Source organism: Vipera ursinii (assembly GCF_947247035.1).
Source record: "Vipera ursinii genome assembly, chromosome: Z".
NCBI lineage: Eukaryota > Metazoa > Chordata > Lepidosauria > Squamata > Viperidae > Vipera > Vipera ursinii.
Window position 1 is genome coordinate 17739975 of NC_139517.1, and position 27702 is coordinate 17767676.

The 27702-nt window shown below is 43.0% G+C and overlaps 2 protein-coding genes across 2 annotated transcripts in view; both read right to left on the reverse strand.

The window, feature by feature from the left end:
• Nucleotides 1–6763, reverse strand: part of BCAT2 (branched chain amino acid transaminase 2) — a 31268-nt gene extending 24505 nt beyond the window's left edge. Inside the window, exon 1 of the mRNA XM_083376601.1 lies at nt 6620–6763. Coding sequence (XP_083232727.1) covers nt 6620–6658 — 39 coding nt within the window. The 5' untranslated portion in view covers nt 6659–6763. The remainder of the gene's footprint in view (nt 1–6619) is intronic.
• A 4726-nt stretch (nt 6764–11489) lies between these two features.
• HSD17B14 (hydroxysteroid 17-beta dehydrogenase 14) lies at nt 11490–27062 on the reverse strand. Its single transcript, XM_083379063.1, has 9 exons — nt 26894–27062; nt 21955–21999; nt 19899–19996; nt 18235–18301; nt 16678–16769; nt 16050–16154; nt 14779–14846; nt 13106–13202; nt 11490–11847 (listed from the first exon to the last, which is right to left on the reverse strand). The coding sequence occupies exons 1-9, from the start codon at nt 26979–26981 to the stop codon at nt 11683–11685; spliced, it is 825 nt and encodes a 274-aa protein (XP_083235189.1). The 5' UTR covers nt 26982–27062; the 3' UTR covers nt 11490–11682.
• Between the last annotated feature and the right edge of the window lie 640 nt (nt 27063–27702).

The window sequence follows — 27702 nt, forward strand, 5'->3', positions numbered from 1 at the left end:
GGTGTGCATCCTGATGGCCAATATACAGATAGTCCTTGACTTGCAACAGCTCATTTAGTGACTATTCAGTTACAACGGGACTGAAAAACGTGACTTATGACTGTTTTTCCCAATTACGACCTTTGCAGCTTCTCCACGGTCGTGTGACCAAAATTCAGACTGCTTGGCAACTGGTTCATATTTATGACCCTTGCTATGTCCCAAGGTCAGGTGACCCCATGACTTTTTACGACCTTCTGACAAGCAAAATCAATGGAGAAGGCAGATTCACTTAACGGCCAGATTATTGGCTTATAATCTGAAGTGATTCACTGAACAACTCTGGCAAGAAAGGTCGTAAAATAGAGCAAAACTCACTTAGCCAATTTCTCACTTAATAACAGAAATCTGGGGCTCAATTGTGGTCGTAAGTCAAAGACTACCTGTAACTGCAAGCAATAGAGTTTTTAGATATCCAGTAACGGATGGAAAGAATTTCTCCATTGAAAGGAGAGATTGTAAAGCTATTGAAAAGTTTTTTAAAAAAAATATTGCAACACATCTTGAACTTCCAAAAGATGAATCCCCTCAAAAGATCCCCCTTGGATAGCGAGATGGGAGGTATATAAATTTAATATCTTTAAAAAAAAAAAGAAAAAAAGTACGGATAGGTGATTTTGCCAGCCAATGGCAATTATTTGAAAACATGCAGAAAACCTTTTTAACAGCAGAGGGCAGCAAAAGCCAAACCACACAGACAGTCTTCCCTGCATAAAACTATAATCTACATTCCATCTGCTTTAAATAGCTTCTAACAACCACTCTCTTCCGGTTTTGAGAAGGTTTGGGTAGCCTGGAGAAAGGTTAACTCCCTGCAGGTGATAAGGCAAACAATTATTACAACCAGTGCTTTTTTTGAAGGTCGCCAAACTGCCGACCTTCTCTACATGGGGCTGCCCTTGAAGACCACTCGGAGGCTTCAACTGGTGCAGAATGCGGCCGCGCGAGTTGTAATGGGGGTTTCCCGATACTCCCATGTAACACCTCTACTCCGCGAGCTGCATTGGCTTCCGGTTGCCCTCCGGGTGAAATTCAAGGTGCTGGTTATCACCTATAAAGCCCTACATGGCCTGGGTCCGGGTTATTTGAGGGAACACCTGCTGCCGGCATCAAACGCCCTTCGCCCAGTGCGCTCCCACAGGGAGGGTCTGCTCAGGGTTCCGCCGGTGAGAGATTGCCGGCGGGTGACACCCAGGGATAGGGCCTTCTCAGTGGGAGCGCCTGCCCTCTGGAACCAGCTGCCGGTAGAGCTGAGGACTGCTCCCGACCTCCGATCATTCCGCCGGGGCCTGAAGACCTGGCTCTTTGAGCTCTCGGGCCCAGGCTGAGGAGAAAATTTTAACTGGGGTTTTAATCTACAGGGTGAATTTAATGCTTTTTTAATTGGTTTTAACTTTTGTATGTTTCGATTTTAATTCCCTGTAAACCGCCCTGAGTCCTCAGGGAAAGGGCGGTATACAAATGCAAATATTAAATTAAATTAATTATTAAAAAAAAAAACCACAGAAACAAAAAGGTGCCGGAACTCACACACGTCATACAACCCGCCCGGCCTACCCCTACAAGGTTTACCTTTGTAGTTGAAAAAAAACCCTTTAAATTTTAGTGTATCTAAAAGACTAGGATTTTGTTCAAGGTAAGTTAATACTATTTGTGTTACTATGCACAAATCCGTTGAAAAAAGGTGCCGGAACTCAAACTGCAACCCCAAACCCACTTATGTATTGTCGGGTGCCGGGTGGGCGTGGCCCATTGAGTGGGTGTGGCCAATGGGTGGGCGTGGCCCATTGGGTGGTAATGGCAGACTGGGTGGGACTAAAAAGTTCAATCAATCAATTCCAACTTTACGAGATCTTTTTTTCCCCCACGAGAAGTTGAAATTGATTGATTGATTGAACCTTTTTTTTTGCGTATGGCGGCGGAGGCCTAGAGCGAAAAGGTTTTATAAAACCCAGCCGAAGGCCTAGGACTGGAGTGATGGTGCGCGTGCCCACAGAGAGGGCTCTGCGTGCCATCTGAGGCACGCGTGCCATAGGTTCGCCACCACGGCTCTAAGCAAAAGGAGAAGAAAGTTGTGGTTCATTTTAAGATTCAAAAACTCACATTTTACCCTAAGCGTTTTACTTGAAAGCAAACCCTTATCTACCTGTAGAATATTCTGCCCTTGGGAAAAATCAGTGACAGGAACAGAAGGACTGACTAAACCAGTTTCTTTCCTGCCAAATTGGTATCTGGGATCATGGCCAGAGATCAATGACATTTCCCCTTGCCTAAAGGAAGGGCTCCGTTTAGAAGTGCACCAGATGGATTTGCAAGTGAGTTAGACAGAGCGCCTCGCCCTTCTAAGAGAAAGAGAAGACGCATTAACAATGGCAACACTGTCAATGTCAAGAGGAGAACATGAGCCTACAAGTACGGGCAGAGATCCCAAAATATTCCAGTATGGAAGTTTTGAATCTAAGGAGCCTGAACTGAAACATGCACCCATTGCTAGGAGTCGGTTTCGATTTGCTATCTGTAAAACAAGTCTCTCAATCTCTCAATCCTTTTAGGTTTACAACAGAAGCTGCCTCGCCAATGGGTCTCCACTCTCCCGAAATGCATCCTCTGCTTTAAACTGCCAAGGAGTTAAAGAGTTTATTTATTAAATTTCTCACCTCCCGGTTAGTGCCCCTGGCGACATCTACAACACAGTAATAAAACCATCTAAACATGTGAATAAAACAAATTAAAAACAGGTCAGAACAAATTACAACGTACAAGTAAAAATAAAAATAATAAATCAGTTAAAATTCAGAAGGTTAAAAGGTTAATTAATGTGAACTCCCGGGCAAATTCAACATTCCTCCGGGAAAAGGGAAAGCAGAGACATCAAATCCCCAGGAAGAACTGCAGCCACGTGGCAGGGGGCAAACTATTTCTACAGCCCGGTGAAATGATATCCCTGGTGTATCCTGTCAGCCTCTAATTAAAGGGATTAGAAAGCAAACAGTAGATTCAGTAGATTATTAACAGCCTCAAGAGAGTGTGCTTAATGTGTAGGAAACTAGACACCTCACTACCCATCTCTTAGGGCAAAATCTACAAATCCAAGTTAGATGGGTGTTCAGAACCAATACAGCTCAAGTTGTTCTTCCACATAGGTCAGTCGTCCTGGCCAGATTCCTTCTTCTCTACTTTCCTTTCCCATTTTTTTTCCTAACAAAGCTTAACCAAACCCCCAAATCAAACTGTTCTGCTTTCCTTTCAATTGTCTTACAATTCTCAAAAATCCTAGCCAGCAGCTGCTTCCTTTAACAGCAAAATAAGATTTGACCATTATGTAAGCTTAAGGGATTGACTTGACTTTAAGTAATATTATTCTAAAGTTCACCAACCAGAGACAGGCAAGCGCAGGTATGATTTCTTATAAATCCAGAATTCTAACCATTCCGTTTGGAAAACTACCTTTTAATAACTAAACATTTGAACTTGACAAGCAGTTGGCGGGATTTTCTTTGAGACCCACATTACTAAGGAATTCAAGTAGTGCAATCAAGCATACTTCTTCCCATAATGCTCAGCTTAGCATTAGGAAACATTGTAGGAAATTAGGTAAAAGGTAAAGGTTCCCCCGCACATGAGTGCTAGTCGTTTCCGACTCTAGGGGCTGGTGCTCATCTCCGTTTCAAAGCCAAAGAGCCAGCGCTTGTCCAAGGACGTCTCCGTGGTCATGTGGCCGGCATGTGGCCAGCATGTGGCCAAAGGCGCACGGAACACTGTTACCTTCCCACCGTAGTGGTCCCTATTTTTTTAACGTGCTTTAGAACTGCTAGGTTGGCACAAGCTGGGACGAGTAACAGGCGCTCACTCTGTTACGCGGCACTCGGGATTCAACCCACCAAACTGCCGACCTTCTGATCAACAAGCTCAGTGTCCTAACCCACTGAGCCACCACGTCCCTGTCTAAACATTGTAGGAAATTAATAAAGATCATTGAATCATAGAGTGAGAAGGAACCTGAGGCCTTTTAGTCCAGGCAGGGCAATTATGTAAGTTTGCTAAACCCCCTTAACAAAGGAGAAGGATTGCCTGGGTATTTTGCACATTCCTCCAAGGAGGCAATCGTGTGAATTACTTCTCTTTCCTCCACCTCATGTAAATTAGGTAACCTGAAATTCCTCTCCTCAGGATTGAGATTCCTTGTTGAAAGAATATGCATACTCCTGCAGACCAACCACAAAGAATTGGGTTGGGTGATGTAATACTAAGCAAAGGAGATTTCCTGATCATAGTAGAGAGACACAGAAGTAATTTCAGTAATAACAGCGACCCTGATTCTTGCTTGGCCTTTCAAAATTTTGGCCTTCTTTACATTCTTGGCAAGTAATAACACATTGATGCTTCTCTCTTTCAGTACAGAAACCTGATTGTGTGCCACCTCCCCAATCACCTTTATTCATCAGGAAGTTTCAGTTCTCCCAAGCTGAATGTCAAAAGGTCAAAGGTGAGGAAACAAAAAAATAAATAAATAAAAGGAACACGACATTCCAGATAGGAGTAGCTTACATTTTAAAAAAGTATGATGCATGCAACTGAAAAGATTGCAGTCATGAAAGGAGGGCCAGGGCTCCACCCGAGACAATAGATCAGAGGTTTACCAGAATGCAACAACACAGGGAAGACAATTGCTAGTTATTCTAGCACCTCCTACAACTTTCATCAGCCCACTATGACTTAACAATCAGAAGCTGTAGTCTCAAACATCTGGCAGGCCTGGTACCAAGTAACGACTTCAAAATATCAAAACATTTCTCCAGATGTTATGGCCCTGATGTACGTCCCTTTCCCCAACTGACACCTTGCAACCAAGTTGGAATTGAAGCTCTCAAAATTCCAAACTGCATGAGCAAAGTCTTTGGGTTAACCTGTACTTTCTGAACATGGTGTTATGGCATTTGCCACAAGTTTTGATGAGACCGCAAATTTGTGTTGGCTGGGAATTCCGGGTGTTACAGTAACAGTACATGTGGAATATGCCCCATTGGCCAAAACAATGAATCAGAAAAGTGAGGTTTTCTAAACTGCGTCTTTACGTATTAGTGGTTTACTCTGAAAACAGATACGTCTTAGTTCAGCCTAAGAACTACTATTTCACCCACCAGGCTCGACACATGTATAGAAAGGAAATAAAAAGCATGTTTACAGATGAAGGGTGCTTTCTCCGAGAAATCCATACATAAAAATTAAGCATTCATTATGTAATCCGTAAAAAAATATCTATTTTTTCTTTAACGTGAGTTTAAGACTTTCTAGAAGAAAGTTCACCTTCAGAAATGTCTCAGAATTTTCCTGTTCTGGAAATCAACTTTCTCTCTAGGTCAAGTTGTTATATAGTCAAAGAAATGAATAAAGAATTCATAATTTCCTCAAAAACCAACTGCTGTAACTCTGTCACCAAATCCATGGGAAGGTGTATATCTTTTCATTGCTAGCATAAGAAACATCTAACTTGAAGAAGAATGTTTACTGTTTCTTTATTCAGGACCTTTTACCCAGCTCCAGAGAAAAATGTCCTTAATGTTGCACAGAAAGGGAAGCCAGGAAAAAAAAGTGAGGGGAATAAGTATTTTTCCACTCTCAAATATACACTTTAAAAAGGTAAAGTAAAAAAAATAATAATTGGGGGGTAGGGGTGGGAAATCTAACCTCATCCAGGAAGAATTTTAAGCAGGATTGAGCTGAAAGGCTCAAATGAGTGTAATTGAAAGGACTGCTATCTTAAAGAGATGTTGGGGAAATTCCACCCACTTTAAAGAGACAAAAGCATCCGTCAAATGGCAAACAAAAAATCCATTTGACAGAAGTATCTTTCTGTCAAAAAAAGATGTTGGGGGGGGGAAGAGTAATTAAGGCAATTCCAGCTAGGAGAGTGTATCCCCATCACACACACACACACACACCCCATTAAAGCAGCAACATATTCAGAAGTACAAGTTCTAGATCTCCTTTTGAAAACCATAAAACTTTTCCTGGTGGGGGAGACAAGGGAGGGGGTATTTTGTTCCCACCATCGTTTTTTTTTTTTAGTCTATCCGGAAGGTGCCTTTTGAGAAATTGCAGGGCGGGTAATCAGTGCATCTGTTTTTGGTGGGGCAGAGCTTCATTAGCTCTTTTTTTTTTTTTTGGAGGGGGGGGGGGAGAAGGAGCCCAGGGGACACAGAAGGAAGAGGAAGGCAGGCAGACAGCAGAGGGTTTTTGCCAGATGGCAAAACCTAGTCCGGGACTCCCCAGGGAAGGGCAAAAATTGGGAGGGCTGAGGAAGGCAGGACTTGGGATGCAGAAAACGATCTCACATCTGGGAAGACACGAGGAATCCCACTTTGGGGACTGCGAGGAGAAGGGACCGCGTGGGGGGGGGGAGTTGAGGACCCCAAAGGGAGCATTTGGGAAGGGAGGGGGCATTTTCTATCAGCAAGGTTTCCGCCCGGAGCTATTTATAAACAGAACCGGAAACGTCGAAACCCACCCACCCCCCTCTCCTTTTATCCGAGAGGGATGGAGGTCGTGCCCACCGGCCGTTTCCTGTACCCCAACTTACCTGCCGTAAGCACCCTGGGACTCCCATGGTAACTGCCATGCTGTTGTTGTTAAGGCTGTGGTTTAACGGGACTGGGCGGGGCCTGCGGGAGACCAAGCCCCCAAAGGGTTCCGCCCCCCCCCGGGCCGCCTCTGGCGACGCCCCCGTTTGGCCGATCCGGGAGGCTGTTTTTTATTTTTAATTTTTTTTGGGGGGTGGGAGTGGGGGTGGAGGTTGCGTGGCCGGGATGCGGTTTTTGGGATCGGACTTACTTGGTAGAAGAGAGCGCCGCTGAGCATGTACAGAGTGTCCCTCTCTTTCTTCCTTTCCCTTTGAGGCAAGGGTTGATTTTGTGTGTGGCTCCATCCCCGGAGGCTTTTAAGAAGAGACCGGACAGCCCTTTGTCTAAAACGTTACAGGGTCTCTTGCTTGAGCAGGGGGTTGGACTAGACGACCTCCAGGGCCCTTTCCAACTCTTGTTATTCTGTATTCTGCCTGGACAAGATCCTGGCAGCATTTTTTGCAAGTGGTTTGCACTCGCCTTCAGGCATTGGCTCAAGGTCACCCAGCTGACTTTGTGTCTAAGGGCAGCAGGACTAGAACTCTCAACTTCCCAGTTCCTAGCCTGATGCCTTTAGCCACTACACCAGCATATGATGCGGTAGCTCCGAGAGATATTTCTTCAGAGGATATTTGTGCCAGGGTTTTCTTGTTACAAAACGGGCGGCTGCGCTTCCTCCCATATTCCTGGAGAAAACTTAAGATTTTGCTTTGGTGCATCCGCGCAGTACAATCCCCTTGTCTGAAAGGCTCCAAGTAGAATCAAAATAAATAAAAAATCAAAACTAGCCTGCCTCCTCTTGAAAAGAGGCAGTTTGGTGGAGTACAAGTGGATAATGCCTCAGATACAGGAAAAAAAAAACAAAAAGGAGGCAGGCTATGGCTGAAAGTTGGGGAGTATCTTTGAGGGGTGTGTACGAGGTATTTTGTACGCGTGGGGATTGTTAATTGCTTGGTTTTGTTTACTTGCATACACACCTTTCTTGGCTCCCACCCCTTCTACACAAGTCAAGTGGAGTGGGGGGACGCAGCCAATCACACCCAGGTCCACCGCACACGCCCTTTAACGCAGCCAATAACATGATTGGCATTTACACCTTTCAAGGAGCACATGCAGAGCAAACAACAGCTGCACTGGCACACACAACTGGGCGAGGCACCGGCAAACTCTCTATCTCATCTGGCTATGCATTGTTTGTTTAATGTTATAAGCCTTCCCGAAAAAGTAGGGCATGTTGAAGAGGAAATGGGAAAACATCGTATATCAAGTTTCCACCTAAAATCAATGTGGGCTGGAAAACATCAAAAGGAAGCCAAGCCTATTATCGCTTGCTGGACTAAATAAACTATAAAATGTTGTTGTTGTTGTTATTTGTTCAAATGATCCAACTGATCATTTTTTTAAAAAAAATGCTTCCGAGAATCTGCTGAATTATATGCCATTGAACAGATATGTGCGTTCTGTCTACCGTCTTGGTCTGAATTCTACTTAAATATTGATTTGTTCCAAGTATAAATGATAAGTTGGGAAGCTAGTGCTTGATCAAGAACAACTGAATCTTCCACTGTCTTCCACCCCTCTCTCCAAAAAGGGGGAGAATAATCATAGCTGCACCCCTTCCTTAAAAGGTGGTTATACTTCAAAAGATTGTGATCCCCTACAGAAAGGATCCTGTTCGCTTACAAACATCTAAATGCTAAATTCCATAACTAAATGCTAAAAACTTCATCCACTTCTCTTGCTTTGTTATGTCCTTGAACAAATCGTAACAAAGCCCCAGCCTCATCCGTTAAGCAGTAAACGTTAACCTCACGTAACCATTGTGATAAAACAGGAAGGAAGACTAAAGGAATTAAATGCTTTTGAATGATTGATATTTTCATTTTAAAAAGGGAAGTTCTGTTTTCATTTGTTACATAACGCTGGATACTCAAGTCAAATGAAAAATTTCCATGCAGGAGGGAACTTTCAAGAGAAATGGAGGACGTTAGGCAAAGACTGTTCAGAAAACGGCCTGAGCTAGGCTCTTATCACATGTCATTCACAGGGCTTTTACCATCGTGAGCCCTGTGGAAAAAATCCCTGAAATATCCATTTATTTTCTCATTTTAAAAAATTTATTTGTATTTTGGATTGTGAATATCACTTGTAAGGTTTTTGGGGTTTTTTTTGGGGGGGGCAAGTTTGGGATCTAAAAGGTGGAATGATAATGACTGATTTGATTTAGATTGTACTTTATTTTAGGAGTTCCTGCCTAGTTTTCTCCCCTAAGAACGCTGCGAGGTATGTCTGAGGAATTTCCTCACATTTAGAACAATTAACCAGTGGAACAATGTGCCTCCAGATGTTGTGGGTTCTTCCAACAGGGGGGTGTTTAAGAAGAGATTGGACAACCATTTGTCTGGAATGGTATAGGGCAGTGATGGCGATCCTTTTAGAGACTGAGTCCCCAAACTGCAACCCAAAACCCACTTATGAATTGTTGGGTGCCGGGTGGGCGTGGCCCATTGGGTGGGCATGGCTGCAGTGGTAACGGCAGACTGGGTGGGACTAAAAAATTCAATCAATCAATTCCAAATTTACGAGATCTTTTTTTCCCCCGCAAGAAGTTGAAATTGATTGATTGATTGAACCTTTTTTTTTTGCACACAGCAGTGGAGGCCTAAAACGAAAAGATTTTAAGAAACCCAGCTGAAGGTGTAGGACTGGGGCAACAGCGCAGGTGCCCACAGAGAGGGCTCTGTGTGCCACCTGTGGCACGCGTGCCATAGGTTCGCCACCACAGGTATAGGGTTTCTTCCTTGAGCAGGGGGCTGGACTAGAAGACCTCCAAGGTCCCTTCCAACTCTGTTATTCTGACCCAAAGTCACCCACTGAACTTCCATGGCTGAAAGTGGACTATTGTATAATCTGGAGGTCTTTGGTGTGCGTCTTAACACCTTAAGCATTGTATCATTATATCAGCTCTTCATTATAAGAACAGAAGCAGTTGTTTGTTTTAATCAACCTTAATATTCTTCCATCGTGTTTTAGTGTTACATCTTAATTATTTGCTCCATGGAAAGTTCATAAATCCAGCTTTTCCCCCTTAGCAGAGGAATACAGCTGCTTTTGGATTTTACATAGAGATGAACATAGACTTTTTAATATATGGAGCTACTCTTTTTTTACAACTGGTCTCCCAGTTTATTCTATCTTTTTAACTTTCCAAAGTCTTTTTTGGATAATTCAAAACCATGGCAAGAGGCTGTATGGCAGAAAGTCTGGTTAAATACTAAAACCCAGCCAATTCTGGAACCATCTCACAATCTCTGTTGGCTTATGAGGTTTACTGTTAGATCTGAAATAACTGAGCGACAACTCTTGATACATCAAAATATCATATACTTCATATTCCCAGCATGTTTTTTGAGGCCATGTCTTAAGAAGTTTGCAAATCCAATCACTTATGTTTCTGGGTAGGGCTGTCAATCTCAAGGAAAATGAGATATCTTCCAGAAGTTTTGGACAGTCACTTCCATGGACTTTCCCACTGCTCATATTGGCTGGGCTGATGGGAAATAAGTTCTAAGCATCCACAGATTGCCTACTAGGTCAAGGGATTCAGCTCCTCCCCAAATTGAATATGTAAGAAGGAGCAAGATTAATATTTTTGGGAAAAGACAGGAACAAAATGTCGATGGCAATAATATTTCTTTTGTTATGTGCCAATGCCAGAACCAGCCAAGGCAAATACAGGCCCAACTTTGTCTACATATTAATCCAGAGAAACAATGGCTGATAATACATTTCATGGTCAGGAAATCAAAACTTGCCAGTTAAACATTTTCATGCTTAACAAAGTAAGCTTTAAAAAAAAAAACAGATTTAGCCTGAAGGTCTAGTTCACCTTAGGCACAACTGTGTGAAAAACAGGTCTGTGCTGTTATCAAAGACTTGATTTGGAATGTTCACTGGAGCTGAACTCGAAATGTATTTTTATTGTTAAGGTCAGGACTTGCGTAGCTTCTGTTCACAAAGCACTCATTTGAATTTGGGGGGGAGGGGGGTTGCAGTCCCTTTATCTGGTGGGCATCAACAAGGGGAAGACTGATGAAAAGTAACATAAAGATGGGGTTTTAAATGATCTTGACAAATTTCTTCTCCAAGTTTAGGATGAACAATTCTGAACTATGTTAATGTTTTGTGCCTCAGGAGCAGCTCATAAGGCGAGGCAGTCAGGTTGAAGATATCATAGTGTTGATATTTTCAGCCCAATTCTTAGGTTTGGGAGGAAGGGAATTCACTAAAAACAGATTATTTATACTCCCAAAGTTTTGACTGATTTTATTTTCTTTCTTTTTTTTTAACCTTCTGTCCAAAGTCACACTACCAACAATTGGCATTTTGCTGTTGGAATTTTGGTAGCGCAGAGGGGCAAAATGGAATTAGAGGCTGAATAAGCACACAAGTTGGCAATCCTTCTTGCTCCATAGTCTTCAGGAGTCTGAAGTGGTGTTGATTTCCCCTCATTGGGATGTAATTTGGGTGGGTTATGGCATTCACACATGTGCACTTCCTTTCCCTCGCCTCAAGTAACCAAATACAAACTGCAGGGAACTGTTGGCGTGCAGGAAGCAGATCATTTGGCCTTAAGATTTCCTACTGGACATGCATCATGTCAGTCAATGGGAAAAGTGGGTGGGCTCCTGATTTTGGCATGCCAGGCCTTTCCTTGCTGAGGACCAGCTGTTCTGCCAGTGAATGATTGCTGCCTACCACACAAGTAAATGCAAGGCAGAGAGCTTTCTGGAGTGAGAAAAAGGGAAAGCCTCTTCATTTTTGCGATGGATTAGAGTTTATTAAAACCTCAAAAGGTCCCAGAGCATTTACGATTACAGTATTTTTTTACTACCACAAATCAATGCGGCAGTGGAACCGTTCCACTTCAGTCTCGCAAGCCCGGCTGAGATTGGAGCTCTAGTACAACTCCCAACTTGACTTTGAAATTTGCCAAAAAATGTCCCATCTCAGAAGGCTCTTGCTAGCCATCAAAACCAGAAGTGGGGTTTTGGTGGCTCTTCCTCCCATAGCCAAGTTCAGCTCCGCAACTGAGGAAAAGGTTGATCCCGGTGCAAAACGTAGCATCAGAAGCGAGGTAGAGGGCAGCTTTTGCACACTCAGCCGGAGTTCCCATCCGTCCCATAAGCTGCAAACACAAGAGAGAAGGAGGAAAATCTGGACACTCTATCCAAGGAGGTACATACACTGCCCTGATACATTTACTTTTACTCATGAAATTTGGGCCCTTATTGAAGAGAAAACAAAGGTTCCAGAGCTCAAAGTTATACGATGAGGTTTTTTTTTATAGTTCAGTAACTAGAACTGGGATCCCAAACCAGTCTCCAATATATCCACAGATGTTTCTGTTTGTAGCTGCTAGAGCAGGGGGTCTTCAAACTTGGCCTTTTTACAACTTGTGGACTTCAACTCCCAGAATTCCTCAGCCAGCATGCCTGGCTGAGGAATTCTGGGAGTTGAAGTCCACACGTTGTAAAAGGGCCAAGTTTGAAGAGCCCTGTGCTAGAGTGTACCTGCTAAGTACATAAACCAGAAGAGTCGATCATCACCTTCATTTCCAAGCCTGCCAAAGTCCCACAAGAATGTTTTTTTAAAAATAAAAATAAAAATGGGTGGCGTCAGCCTGTAATTTGGGTTGGAAGCATGTTCTCCCAGCCATTCGAGCCAAAAAGAAATGGGTTGATGTTTTTCTGTTTTCCTGTTCTCTGTCTTTGTGGAAGTTGGAGAAAGGCAGATGGATCAGCTTTTGTTTCTTTGTTCTGTGATGGCATAGCAGGCCATCAACACCCCAATCAATAATTTAAAAGCCACACACACAAAATCAGGCACTGCATAAATACTACGCACAGAATAACCCAAAGCACACAGTTGGTGAGAGAGAATTTCCTTCTGGATGGGCTCCAGCACAAGTTCTGAAAGCTCAGAAGATTAAACATCTGGTCCCGGTGACTGACCCAAATTGGATCCTGCGGCGTTGTATAGTTTTATATTTTTATTTGGCTTTTGATAAATTAGTGTTTTGTGATTCGCCACCTTCGCTCTGGGAAAATTCCAAATTAAGGCCCACTTGGGGAAGTGCTGCAAACATGCCCCCTAAATTAGCTCCTCAACCTAAAATGTATGGGGACCCCAAGTTAGAAAGTCAGGTTGAGAGTGAGTTCCATTTGGCTCACCAGCAGGACTTCCAAAGCTGCTGCACGACAAGGAAAGCAACTAAACTAAACAGATAATATATGCAGGTATCCTTAATTTGTACAATGCAAAGATACTGCTGTTCTTGCCATAAAAGCCGTGGTTGTATTTTCACAATGTTTGTATATGGACCTCTGAAACATTATCTAAATTGCTCAAATCTTACAGTCCCCATTTCCCCACAATGCACTTGCCTGAGCCTCTTTGCCTTCCTTGATCATTGCCTCTGCATTGGCTGCCTGGCTTGCAAGTTTTTCCCATCCAGGAGTCCAAACATTGCTGGGTGAGATGCTGGAATTCCAATGGTTAGAGAATGTTGACGGGGAAAACATTGTGGAAGAGCAACTAAATTGATCCACTTTTATGTAAGAAATGCTTCACAATTCCGTATTCTTGTTTTTTATAAATGTAACCTCATTCAATTAAATCAAAACTGCCTTACGTACGGTAGTGCAGAGGTTGGCAACATAGCACAAATGAACACCAGGGCATCTATCACCTCCAAAACTGCCACTCTGCAAATTCTGGCAACATAGCACAAATGAATAGCAGGGCAAAACTGCCACCTTGCAAATCAACTCTTCCCAAAGTGAAAAATAGTTAAGACTATCACGGGCCTGCTAAAAATATCATGGAGTGCTGTGAATCGTATATTAGAATGATAAAATCCCAAGGAGAATTCTGTATGAATTTATTTGGAAGCAAATCCTACTGATTTACTCTTAGCTCTACCCCACCAATAAAATGGGACTCCTTGGCTGATGTTTTAAAAGCTAAGTTGGCAACCAGGAGATCCTTGTAAACTAGACTGGGGCAGTTAAAAAAAGAAATACGGGTAGTCCTTAACCTACAACCACAACTGAGCCCAAAATTTCTGTTGTTAAGCTAGACAGTCGTTAACTGAATTTTTGCCCCATTTCATGATCTTTCTTGCCACAGTTGTTAAGTGAATCACTGCCGTTGTTAAGTTAGTTGTTAAGTGAATTAGGCTTCACCACTGACTTTGCTTGTCAGAAGGTTACGAAAGGTGATCACATGACCCCAAGGCACCGCAACCATCACAAACATGAGTCAGTTAACACGTACCTGAATTTTGATCACGTGACCATGGGGATGCTGCAATGGTCATAAGTGTGAAAAAGTTGCAATGACATGAAAAAAGTGACACATGGCCATTTTTCAAGAACGGTCATAAGTCACTTTTTTCGTGTCATTGTAACTTTGAACGGTCACTAAACAGACTGTTGTTACGTCGAGCAATAACTATACATTCTAGAAAAACGAACTAGCAAACCACTTCTGTAATCTTTCCAGAAAAGGGTGTCCATTGTTTAAAACACAGTCCATCTAATTTCTCATTCTCTTTCTTAACTCTATCATGTGTTCTATCATCTGTCTCTCTGTCTCTCCTATGTATGTCCATCCATCCATGCATTCTAACAGGCGGGATGCAACCAGGGTCTGAACGGAACTACTTTCTATGTGGCTTTTCTGTTAAGGAATTAGTCCCTGGATTCATGTGAATACAACCTTGACTAGACCTCCAGTAGATGACTGAAGTGTGGGGGGGGGGGGGACAACTGCCTGTTTTTCTAACAAAAGGCTGCATCTCCTTGAAGTAATCTATTGAGAGCCAAAGGGCTGAGGCGAAGGGCTGCACAAAATCATCAGGGGCCGCATTTGACCCCGAGAGTTGCAGGTTGCCCATCCCAGCAGGCAAAAAAAGAGAGACTCTTCTCTAATGTTGTTTTTTTGGGGGGGAATCCTCTGTTAAATTCCAGAACTAATATTGAACCCAGATCTTTTATCACAAGACATTTTGCAAAGGGCCACCGTTTGCTAACCATGGGGGGTCAATCAATCTTACCTGTTGACTCTAATGCCATATTGGCTTTCATCTATAGCCATGGCTTTAGTCATCGCAATCACAGCCCCCTGCAAATGGAAAGCATTGAGAAGTTATAAATGGAATCAGCAACTTGACAATTTCTCTCCTGCCTATCAGGCCATCTTTTCACGTCATTAGCTTCCATCTTGTTCTGTTCCAGCCTATGACCGGCCCTGTTTGAATGTCAGGGACAACCCTTTTTTTCTTCTTATGGTCAACAGGCTGGAAAAACCCAACCAAATTTATTTACAAAGAAATCAAAAGTTCAAACAAGAGTTAAACAGGAATAACAGACCAGGATTCTAACAGAAGATCTTCAAATGGTTGCCTTCAGCAACCAGCACCTCCCACACCTTCCCCTTTTATCAGCAGTCCCAAGGCGTGGCTTCTCATTGCCTTTTCCTCCTCTCACCGAGTTGCCTCATTGCCTTAGTCTGTTCTACTCTGCTGCATTGCCTCCTGCTCCTAGCGTCCCTGAATAGATCCAGCTGTGAATCATCTACGTCCAATACCTCGTGCTCACACTGCTGAGTCTGATGAGGAACATGACGGGAGGGGCAAGGCTGAGAGTCCTGCAGTGCATCAGAGCCTCCCTCTGACACCAAAGGCTCTCCAAACCCCTCCTCCTCCTCCTCTTCAGAATCATCAGACTCAGCTGCCAGTACCACAGGCTGACGCTGAATCACAACACATCTACAGTACAACCTCCACCAAGGCAGGATTTGACAGAATAGTTGATAATTCTCTCTCTCTCTCTCTCTCTCTCTCTCTCTCTCTCTCTCTCTCTCTCTCTCTCTCTCTCTCTCTCTCTCCCTCCCTCCCTCCCTCCCTCCCTCCCTCTATCCATCCATCCATCCATCCATCTATCCATCCATCCACTATTAATGATCTTCAAATAATCTCAGGAAACCCTGACACTCACCTGCTGATAAACTGAAAGTAAGGATCTTTCAGTTAATTAAGTGGCTCTATTCCTTAAAATGAATTTAGTTATTCAATTCTAAGGCAATTTAACCTTCCTGGAAGGTTAACACAACATGGAAAGCACTTCTGGCGGTTTAAACAAAATTACCAAAATCAGAGAAATACATCAAACTGGAGCCTAGAGTCTAGAGTCCTCTAGAGTCCTCAGCAGCAGCTTGATACAGAGAAATGAGCAAAAATGTATTTTCACTGGCAGAGATTTTATGACTTGGCAATCTAGATGAGAAAATGGACTTATAAGACCGGAACGTTTTGATCTGGATTACCTTGGTTGCCACATATGGTACAGCTAACTTTTGTCCCAAATGACCAACGATGCTCGCAATGTTAATGATGTTTCCTTTCGTTTTCCGGAGGTAGGGCAGTGCAAACTGTTAACGTCAAAATGAAGGGAAGTGGAGAATTACGATAAGAAAGCATCGTGTGATTTCCCCTTTTGTGCCCCCCTGGCAAGCAAAGTCAGTGGAGAAGAAGCCAGATTCGCTTAACAACCGTGGCAAGAAAAGTTGTAAAAACGGGGCAAAAGTCTGTCTCACTTAACAGCAGAAATTTTGGTCTCAACTGTGGTCATTCAGTCGAGGACTAACTGGACTGTGTCCGTATGACCACACAGTCCAAAGGAGAGAGCAGGCCATGAAAGGAAGTAGATGGTTCTTGCCCCTGTGACTTGCCCATTTCCTGACTCGGGAGAACGTAGATAGGAATCTAGGCAAGAAGAAAGAAGGCCCCATCAAGAATTCTATATTGCTGTCTCCCCAAAACTCTGCACCAATCCTTGATCTACAACTGTAAGGTAAGCAATGAGGTGTAGGCAATACCAGCGTGGCAAAAAGCCATCTTGTATGCACATGTTGTGCTATTTGTGTATATAGAAATATATATATGAAAAGCTACCTTGGCCATTAAGAAACAGCTGACAACGTTGAGATCCATGAGGTTGCGGAATTCTTGTGCAGACACGTCATCGATTCTTTGATCGGGGGGATCTGTTTGGCAGAGGAAGAATATTGCATAGATCTATACAGATTGCCTTCCTGCCCACTGGTGGGTGTATTTTGCTTTCCTAGCACTGTAAAGTTTTTTTAATCCTAAGGTCCACACCTCACCCAGATCAGTTTGTACACCAAATTAAAAGTCAGTATTATCCTTGCTGGTTCTCTTTCTAGTTTCTTCAAAGTGATGATCGGGGAGAACCAATTCAAGTCTCCTCTTGACTAAAGCTCACTGGTTAATTACGTTCTCTCTCTATCCATCTATCTCACAGGGTTGCTATGCAGATAGCAACTGCCTCCAGAAGCTGTGAATGCTCCAACACTGGAAATCTTTAAGAAGAGATTGGACAGCCATTTGTTTAAAATGGTAGAGGGCAGGGGTAGACAACCTTGGCTCTTTTATGATTCGTGGACATCACCAAAGAGCCTTGGTGGAGCAGTGGGCTAATGCCTCCTTAAGTAACACCAGCTGCCTGCAATTAGTGCAGGTTCGAGTCCCACCAGGCTCAAGGTTGACTCAGCCTTCCATCCTTCCGAGTTTGGTAAAATGAGGACCCAGATTGTTGGGGGCAATAAGCTGACTTTGTAATAATGCTGCTGGGGGGAGGGGGCTAAAAGCCCTAATAAGCAGGCATATACATAGAATGAAGGCTATTGCTAAGCACATTGATTTGTGCTTTAGATTGTAAGCCGCCCTGAGTCTTCAGAGAAGGGCGGGAAATAAATGGGATTTTAAAAAAAACTCCCAGAATTGGAAGTCCATGAGTCATAAAAGAGCCAAGGTTGCCTACCCCTCGTATAGGGTTTCCTGCCTGAGCAGGAGGTTGGACTAGATGACCTCCAAGGTCCCTTCCAACATCATCGTCATCATCATCATCATCATCATCATTAGATCAACAGATGCCTTTACAGAAATCTACAGAGACTCAGTGTGATAAAAGCTTCAAACAGAAACAATGGACAAAACCATCAAAATAAATAAGAACGAGGCTGGAGGTTCATTCTCCGAGCTTGTCGGTTGGTTTCCAAATGTTTTGTTACCAGGCTAGGTAACGTCTTCAGCAGAGTTTCGGGGATGCCAATGTCAGTGCTCCTCTGTTTATAAGGGCTTTGTGTGGTCAGTGGGTCTTGTGATAGGGAGATCGCATCAGTTGAGGTGAGGGTCTTGTGATGGGTCTTGTGCCCTCTCCGTCACAAGACCTACTGACCACATGAACAGAGGAACACTTGACACTGACATCCTCTAAACTCCCCTGAAGATGTTACCTAGCCTGGTAACGAAACGTTTGGAAACCAACCCACAAGCTCAGAGAATGAACGTCCACCCTCATCTTCCACCTGAGCCATGGATATATTTGCCACCATCACATAAATAAGAATACTGTCGGGATTAGTGGGATGAGTAACAACATTTTAAATGGTTAGCAAGACAGGCCCAATCCTTTTGGAAACGACTCACGACCGCCAGCATTGTTCACCAGGCAATCTAGTTGTCCATATTGTCCTACGGTCACCGACACCAACCTCTGTAGAGAAGGTACAGGGTAAAAAGAGAAAGATTTCATGGATGTTTGGAATTGTGGTGGTGCAGTGGTTAGAATGCAGTACTGCAGGTTAACTCTGCCCACTGCCTGCAGTTCATTCCTCACTGGCTCAAGGTTGATTCAGCATTCCACCGTTCCGAGTTTGGTAAAATGAGGACCCGGATTGTTGGGGACAATATGCTGACTCTGTAAACCGCTTAGAGAGGGCTGTAAAGCACTATGAAGCGGTATATAAGTCGAAGTGCTATTGCTATGTGGAAGAGAATCAAATTATTGGCTCTTTAGGAGCTGCAACCTTCTTAAACAACCAAGTCCAAGCATAAACGTTTCTTATCAATATGAAAAATGTGGTTGGCGGCTACTGCCTGAGTAATAGAGGAGGGTAGATTTAAGGTCCAAGGATGTGGCCTTTGAACCTGTGATATGGCCATCTTTCTGAAGCTAAGCTAAGTACTAATACATCTACTTAGTATTTGGATGGGATCCATGTGGAAAATCTGAGATGATAATGGCAGGTGGATATGTAAGCAGCTAAGTAGGGATCTCAAACATATATTTGTACAAAATAAAGACTAAAGAGAGATGAAGTAGACATTCCACCAAGGAGAATGGGGAAAGATTTGGCATTTTACCTATTCCTTCATTGCTGTTATTCGGGGGAATGTTATTTATTATTATTTATTAATTTAATTTATATACCGCCCTTCTCCCTAGGGACTCAGGGCGGTGAACAGGGCAATACATAAAAAACTAGATACAAAAATTAAGATTATTAAAACATAATTAAACAATGCCCATAAAATTAATACAAATTTAAGATTAAAATTCATTAATTAAAAATCCCACCCCGTCCTATCAGGCCAGGCCAGCTTGTTTAAAGAGATGTTGTCCCCAAAGTTCTCTATAGATTATGAATTGCTATTGCAACTTTACAGACACTGGTTACCACTTATTCTGCACATTTACTGAAGAATCAGGATAGTGTAGATACACATGACCCTTTGAGCTGGCCCTGTGCTAGGTTTCCACACCACGCAAAATCATAAGTTTCTTTTATTTGTTGAACAAGCTAGACAAGGCCTCTTTGCTCAGAATACAAAGCCAGAAACCACAATTTACAAACCTGACTGGCTGAGTTTGCATTTCACGCTAAATCAAAACCAAATTTGTCACATGAAGAGTGTGCAATGTGTGAATCTAGTGGTTGCCTTTCAACTATTTTCAACTCAGCATTATATCCAAAACAAAGAATTGGGTGAAGAATCTCAGGGTTTCCCAACCTTGGCAACTGTTAACGTGCCTGGACTTCATCTCCCAAGATTCCCCAGTCAACCATGCTGGCTGAGGAATTCTGGGAGTTGAAGTCCGCACTTCCTTAAAATGGCCAAGGTTGGGAAACCTTGGATTTGTGCATCGGGGAGATTGGAGAGCAATGCTTTGACAAGGGGAACCAGGAGCATTGGACTTCAATGTGAGAAGTTCCACTGGAGAAGCTATAAAGAAAATGCAGAAGTTCAAGAAAACCGTAAGAATATCATGGGCCTGCTAAACCACTGTTCTTCTCTCAGTTCCAGCCTACCTGTATGTCTGCTTCACAGAGGACATCACAGACCACAAACCGGCCTTCTCCTGATCCACCTTCTGCAAGTTCCCTCTCAAGAACTTTTCCTTTTCCCTCTGCAAAGAGATGCAAAGTAGATTTAACTATGAGGGGGAAATAACCATTTTCTCCCAAATTATTTATACTTGGAGTCTTTAGCTGCCTCTCTACTCCAGCCATGGTCCAAGTGAAGCTAACAGGTGTGCCACTCACACCTCAGAAATTGATTTCCACCAACCCCTGAAAAAATTTCCATAGCCGGATTTGAAAACACGAGGCCCAGTAACTTCATTAAGTGTGTGTGTGTGTGTGTGTGTGTGTGTGTGTGTGTGTGTGTGTGTGTGTATGTATGTGTGTGTGTGTGTGTGTGTATATATATTAATAATTTTAAAAATACGAATCCCAGGCATATTGGATAAAACAGTCGTTTATTGCTAAAAGATCATAATAAGCAATAAAAAATAACTGTTTAAAGTATATCTACCTAATCTAAGCTTTTGCTGGTCCTCTACCAGCATGATCAGAGAAACAACATTGAAGGTTTGAAGAAGAAAAAAACCATTGGTAAGCCTGTTTAGTTTCTCTGATGATGCTGGCAGAGGACCAGCGAAAGCTTAGATTAGGTAGATATACTTTAAACAGTTACTTTTTATTGCTTATTATGAACTTTTAGCAATAAACGACTGTTTTATCCATCCCGGTGATATATATATATATCTGGTTAGTCGATTGGAATTGGATGGTTACTACAGATTTGAATAATTAAATAAAAATAGAAATTAGGGTATTTCCATCTTGCCCCAAGATCTACTCATGAGTAGCATTCTCAAATACAACCCATTGGGAAAAGGCTTGTCCGTTTTAATGCCAATTTACTAAGTTCACACCATTGACAAAGCACGTTGCCGGTTTGGTAAGCATAAATGTTGTTGTGCTGCCACCACGTGGCTGTGTGGTGAAATCACAATGTGGGTAGTCAGACCCTCCTACCCTATGATGTATTTCCTTTTCCCTCCCCTTTCTGGGATGGACTTCCTCCTCCTTTGTCCCTAGAGAGTCCATTCTCTTTTAGCCTGAAACATGGGGTAACTTGCAGACTCAATATGCAGTTCCTGGGAATACTACCATTTTCTAACCTTAGAGATACCTTGGAAATATCTTGGAAATGCTGTACAAAGGTCATCTGAATGCATCCACCTACTGTATTCAACTCTACATGCAATAAAGGTATTTCTATATGATAAAAGGTGTCTCTAGAGTTCAAAACTATCTGGAGAGATCTGTTAATGTTAATGATATCTGTTTATATAGACCATAGAAGTCTTAACAAGAGATTAATTAAAGTACAACAGCTTCGATCCAGAATAGATAGAAAATGGTAGTATTCCCGGGAACTGCATATTGAGTCTGCAAGTTACCCCATCATGTGAGGTTGATGGATTTTATTAAAAGACACATGCTGCCATGAACTATAGGTTCATCATTGCTCCATCTACGTATTATTTTTCCTTAGAGATTTGGCAACTTCCTGGTTGTCCAAACCTGGTACAAGTAGTCCTCGACTTACAACAGTTCACTTAATGACCGTTCAAAGTTACAATGGCACTGAAAAATATGACTTATGACCATTTTTCACACTTACGACCTTGGCAGCATCCCCATGATCATGTGATCAAAATTCAGATGCTTGGCAACGGGTTCAGGTTTAGGATCTTTGCTGGGTCCCGACGTCATGTGATCACCTTTGGCAAACGTCTGACCAGCCAAGTCCATTGGGAAGCTTAACAACCGGGTTACTATCTTATCAACTGCAGTGATTCACTTAACAGCCGCAGCAAGCAAGGTTGTAAAATGGGGCAAAGCTCGCTTAACAAGCGTCTCGTTTGACAACAGAAATTTGGGGCTCAGTTGTGGTCGTAAGTCGAGGACTGCCTGTATTTCCTTTCAGTCCGTTGCTCCGGTTAACTCGGATGGGAGCAGGATCATAAATCATCCAGGATAAAGTGAGGATAGTGAGAGAGCTTCGAGGCCTCACCTTCTGATGCCGGCGCACAGAAGACCACTTTGGCTCCATGGTGAACTGGAAAGGAAAAGAAACCGAGTGGGAGAGAAACTCCAGTGAATTTCGTTCGCCCCACCATTTGATGAGCAATACAGGAAGGGGATATATAGCAAGCTACAGGTAAGTTCTTGACTGACAACCATTCATTTAGTGACCATTCGAAGTTACATCAGCACTGAAAAGAGTGACGTATGTCTAGTCCTCACACTTACGACTGTCACAGTATTCCCATGGTCATATGATCAAAATTTGGGTGCTTGGTAACCAGCATGTATTCATGATGGTTGCAGCACCCTGGGAATTATGTGGTCACCATTTACAACCTTACCCCTGGTTTCCCACAAGCATAGTCAATAGGGGAAGCTGGATTTGCTTAATAAAAATGTCTGATTTACATAACAACTGCAGTGATTTGCTTAACGACCATGGGGGGAAAAATTGTAAAATCGGGCATGACTCACTCAGCAATCATCTTCCTTAGGAACAAAAATTCTGGTCCCAATTGTTGGCTTAAATCAAGGGCTACCTATGTAATGTTGATTCCTTTCACCCAATAACAGCTTATGAATATAGAAACTATGACATGTCAGACCAGAGTTTCTCAATCTTGGCAACTTTTAAAATATGTGAATTCCAACCCCCAGAATACTGGAAGTTGAAGTCCACACATCTTAAAGTTGCCAAGGTTGACTATTGGACCATTGGATTAGACTGTTGGTCTATTAAATCCATATGACTTGGGGCAATTGGCTACAGTTTGAAAAGGCATATGTTTCATTGCCTCCCACTTAAGTTGCAGCATCCAACTGACCTTCACTCATCTTGAAAAATAAGCGGAGTAAAGTCTGGTGGTCACTTTGTTGGGAGATCACCAGGGAATCCCAAGACTTTGGGCTAAACTAGGGAATTGAAAAAAATATCCTGGAAGAATATAGCAAGCCACTGCTGGATTGATAAGATAAGCTTTATTGTCATTTTTTTTACTGTGGGCACAATGGCACACATCAAAAATGAAATTTAGTTGCCTGCTCTCAAAGTGGAACACATACATGACACACACCTAACCATACTATATACACATATGTATAGACCCACACCCTTACATATACTGTACATAACAAATAAATATTAAATATTAAATACTGTCCATCTTAAATATATAACGGAAGGATGAAAGTTGAGAGTTCACAAGGTTAATGCTGTATGGAATGAAACTATGGCTGAACCTGGATGTTCTGCTACGGATACCACGAAGCCCCCTCCTCCCAGAAGGTAACAAGGAAAACAGGTTGTGAAGAGGATGTGGTGTGTCCCAGATAATCTTACGGACCCTGCTCAAGCAACGCTTCTGTGCTATGTCCTGGATGGAGGGGAGGGAACTGCCAATGATCTTTTCGGCCATCCTCACCACTCTCTGCACCGCCTTCCTGTCTGAAGCAGTGATGCTTCCAAACCAGACTGTGATGCTGTATGACAGGATGCTCTCGATCGTCCCCCTGTAGAAAGTGGTCAGGACAGGGGAAGGAAGATGAGCTTTTCTCAGGCGATGCAGAAAGTGCAGGCGCTGCTGTGCCCGCTTCACCAGCTTCTCACTGTTGAGCGACCAAGCCAGCCTACTCGCTAGCTGCACACCCGGGAATTTGATGCTGCAAATCATGTCCATTAGTCAGCAGGAATCAAGATTGACTCAACAGACACTTTCCCTTTATATGTTTGATTAAATTAAACTAATCCAGTGATCATTAATTCCAAGCCCTTCATCATTTTCTCCTTCAGTCATATTGGTGCCAGTTTAACGTAGTGGTTAAGGTGCTGGCCTAGAAGCCACAGGAGAGTCCTCGTTCCACTTTAGGCATGAAAGTGAGCTGAGTGACTTTGGGCCAGTCACTCTCTTTCAGCCAACCCACTTCACAGGGTGGTTGTTGTAGGAAAAATAGGAGGAGAAAGGAGTATTGAATATGTTCATTGCCTTGACGTGATGTCCCGTTGCCTGGAGGCGGTTCGGGTCTGGATGGGGTGGAACAGGCTTTGACTCAACCCTGACAAGACTGAGTGGCTGTACGTGCCGGCATCTCAGGATATTCAGAATATTCCATCTCTTTCTATGGGGGGGTGAGCTATTACCCCCCGTAGATAGGGCTCGCAACTTGGGGGTCCTTCTAGATTCACGGCTCTCCTTAGAAGATCATATAGGAGCTGTGACTAGGGGGGCCTTTGCCCAGGTTCGCCTGGTGCGCCAGTTGCGGCCCTATCTAGACCGGGATGCCTTGCGTACAGTCACTCATGCGCTCATGACCTCTCGTTTGGACTACTGCAATGCTCTCTACATGGGGCTGCCCTTGAGGACCACCCGGAGGCTTCAACTGGTGCAGAATGCAGCCACGCGAGTTGTGTTGGGGGTCTCCCGATACTCCCATGTTACACCTCTGCTCCGCGAGCTGCATTGGCTGCCAGTTGCCCTCCGGGTGAGTTTCAAGGTGCTGGTTATGACCTACAAAGCCCTACATGGCATGGGTCCGGATTACCTACGGCAGCACCTGCTGCCGGCATCAACTTCCCTCCGTTCAGTGCGCTCCCACAGAGTGGGCCTCCTCAGGGTGCCTCCAATCAGAGAATGTCGATTGGTGGCCCCCAGGGGGAGGGCGTTCTCTGTGAGCGCGCCAGACCTGTGGAACCGCTTGTCGGTTGAGCTCCAGATGGCTCCCGACCTTCGCTCCTTCCGGCGCGATTTAAAAACTTATTTATTTGAACAATCTGGCCTGGTCTGATGGGTTTGGGGTTGGATTTAGTTTTAACACACTTTTAGTATTGTATTATATTGGGCATAATTATTTAATTCTTTTTAACTCTTTTTTTAACTTTTGTATTTACATTTTGATATTTATTGCCCTGTACACCACCCTGAGTCCTTCGGGAGAAGGGCGGTATAAAAATTTAATAATAATAATAATAATAATAATAATAATAATAATAATAATAATAATAATAATAATAATAATAATAATAATAATAGCAGGATAACAATCTAATAAAATATATATTAAGTATTGTAATTTAGTAGCAATTTTGGGAGGGCCCTTGGCAGTTGCATCTAAAATGTTAAGGGAGACTGCACAATGAGTACTCTTGTTTTAAATTTTTGCAATCTAAGAATCCTAAAGTTTATTACTTTCCCTATAGCAGGGGTGTCAAATGCATCATAACGAAACCGCGCCCAGCCCATTGCTGGCAATGGCAAAAAAGTCGTGATACGTCGCGATATGTCACGTGATGTTGTGAGTTTGACACCCCTGCCCTACAGGCTACATTTAATTTTGTTGTTCACTGTTGGATCTCATTTTTTAAAAACCAAGGTGATTATAATTATTACATTGTATATTGTTTAATATTGGGTGATTAAACAGCTGCTTTCTAAGTTTCTATGAACTGGCTTGGGGGAGAATACCTATTTTTAAAGGTAGAACAGAAATCAAGTAATTTTAATTCATTTTCAGGCTATGGTGTAAAACTGGGAACAGAAACTGAACTGAAAGAAATACCAACGCTAATTCATTAAAATCTATTTCTACCCTTGAAATATGGAAAAGTTTGAAAATAACAGTTCATTTAGTGACCATTCAAACTTAGAGCCATTGCAGTATGCCCATGGTCACATGATCAAAATTCAGATGCTTGGCAACTGACTCACATTTATGTCCTGGGGTCACGTGATCACCTTTTGTGATCTTCTGCCAAACGGGAAGTCAGATTTGCTTAACAACTGTGTTACTAACTTAATAACTGCAGTGACTCACTTAACAACTGTGGCAAGAAAGATTGTAAAATGGGGCAAAATTCACTTATCAAACATCTCGGAAATTTTGGGCTCAGTTGCGGTCTTAAATTGAGGAGTACCCGTACTATAAATATCCACATAGAGAGAGCGTCTCCATCAATCTCTGAACAGAAATTCAGTTTTCTGATTTTCTTTTGTTCCTCATTTGGCAGCATGGACAGAATCTCTCTCTCTCTGTGTGTGTGTGTGTGTGTGTGTGTGTGTGTGTGTGTGTGTGTGTGTGCCTGTCAGAGAGACAGGATGTTGATTCAGTCTGTTTCCTGGACGGAAAGGGCTTTCTGACACCACAGGCAGAATTGGTTCTGCTAGTGAAGCCTTTCTCAACCTCGGCAAATTTTAGCTGTGTGGACTTCAACTCCCAGAATTCTCCAGCTGACTGATTGAGCAACACTGTGTACACTGACTTGTAGTTAATCTTTGAACAGAGGGGCTCGTGCTAAAAAGGCTGAACTCCGTCACAGGAACTGATAATTGGGGAAAAACACACATTCCAAAGTCCTGCAGTTTACACCACGGTTGGATTCACACAAAACACTAAACCCTCTGATTACAAGACAGAGCCATGTTTCAGCCGAAAAAGATTCTTTCATTTTCTTTAATAGCATCTTAAAGGCTAATGAATTTATGTAGGCTAAACCTCTAACTAAATGGCAATGCTGTTCAGGTGTAGTCCCCCGATAGCGGATGCTGCTGGGGGAGGGTGGGGGGAAATGGGAGTTCCTTGAATGCAGACAATCCAGACAATCGTGCCTCTGAGCACATACCGAGTTCACCTCTTTCACTCCAAATTTCGTCTAGACCAGGGGTAGGCAACCTTGGCTCTTTTATGACTCGTGGACTTCAACTCCCAGAATTCCTGAGCCAGCCATGCTGGCTCAGGAATTCTGGGAGTTGAAGTCCACGAGTCATAAAAGAGCCAAGGTTGCCTACCCCTGGTCTAGACCCTCTCCAGTTCAACACATTAATTTTGAGGATAAAAGTTTCATGCCAGACGCTGCACTTAAAGATCCGAAGACTTTTTTTTTTTTTTGGTAAAATCTCCCTGCTCCTCTTCCCACTCCATCTCCCTAATCTCACCAAATTCTCTCACGATGCCTTCGCCAATGCCGCTGGTTCCCCCCGTTACTATGACGACCTTGTCCGGGTACCGCTGCCCACTTGCCATTCCGGTTGCGATCGAAATCAATCCCAGTTTCCAAGCGAGCCAAGCTAATTTTCGGACACAAAGTTTCAGCCTCCCGTGGTTCCGACACTTACGCACGCTCCTTCGCCAGCGGCATGCTGGGAAATTGAGTCTTTTTGTTCTCAGCTGTTTTCATTAGGGGGAGAAAAAAAACATCATAATTCATTTCCGCGTTTGGAAGAGATTACTCCGAAGCAGTAAGGGGGAATAGGAGTGCAGTCATTTTATTTATTTCATCATTTGTGTACAATCATAGATCAGGGTACAGAGTTAAAATATGAAAATTAAAAGCATGCTTACTCTATCAAAGAGAAGGATGGGCGGGGAGATGATAACCATCTTCCAGTACTTAAGGGGCTGTCATTGAGAAGAGGAGATTGACTTACTCTCCAAGGCACCAGAGGGCAGGACAAGAAGTAATGGGTGGAAGCTTACTAAAGGGAGGTCCAACCTAGAAGTAAGGAGAAATTTTCTGAGGGGAGTTGGGAATGCTCCATCACTGGAGGTTTTCAAAAATAGACTGGACAGTCATTTGGCTGGGATATATAGAGTCTCCTGCCTTGAGCAGGAGATTAGACTAGATTCTGTGTTTGCTAGGGAATTCTGGGAGTTGAAGTCCACACATCTTAAAGTTGGCACAATTGAGAAACACTGTTCTAGACTAGTTGTAATTTTATTATTATTATTTATTATTTATTAAATT

Bases quoted from the DNA above. Each gene is read 5' to 3' on its own strand.
- HSD17B14 (XM_083379063.1), bottom strand. From the start codon at position 26,981: ATGGCAAGTGGGCAGCGGTACCCGGACAAGGTCGTCATAGTAACGGGG. The intron at 22,000-26,893 runs GTGAGATTAGGG...TTTCCTTTCCAG, and splicing joins AGGCATCGTGAGAGAATTTG to TTCACCATGGAGCCAAAGTG. The intron at 16,155-16,677 runs GTAGCTTTTCAT...TGACGTTAACAG, and splicing joins GCTGTTTCTTAATGGCCAAG to TTTGCACTGCCCTACCTCCG.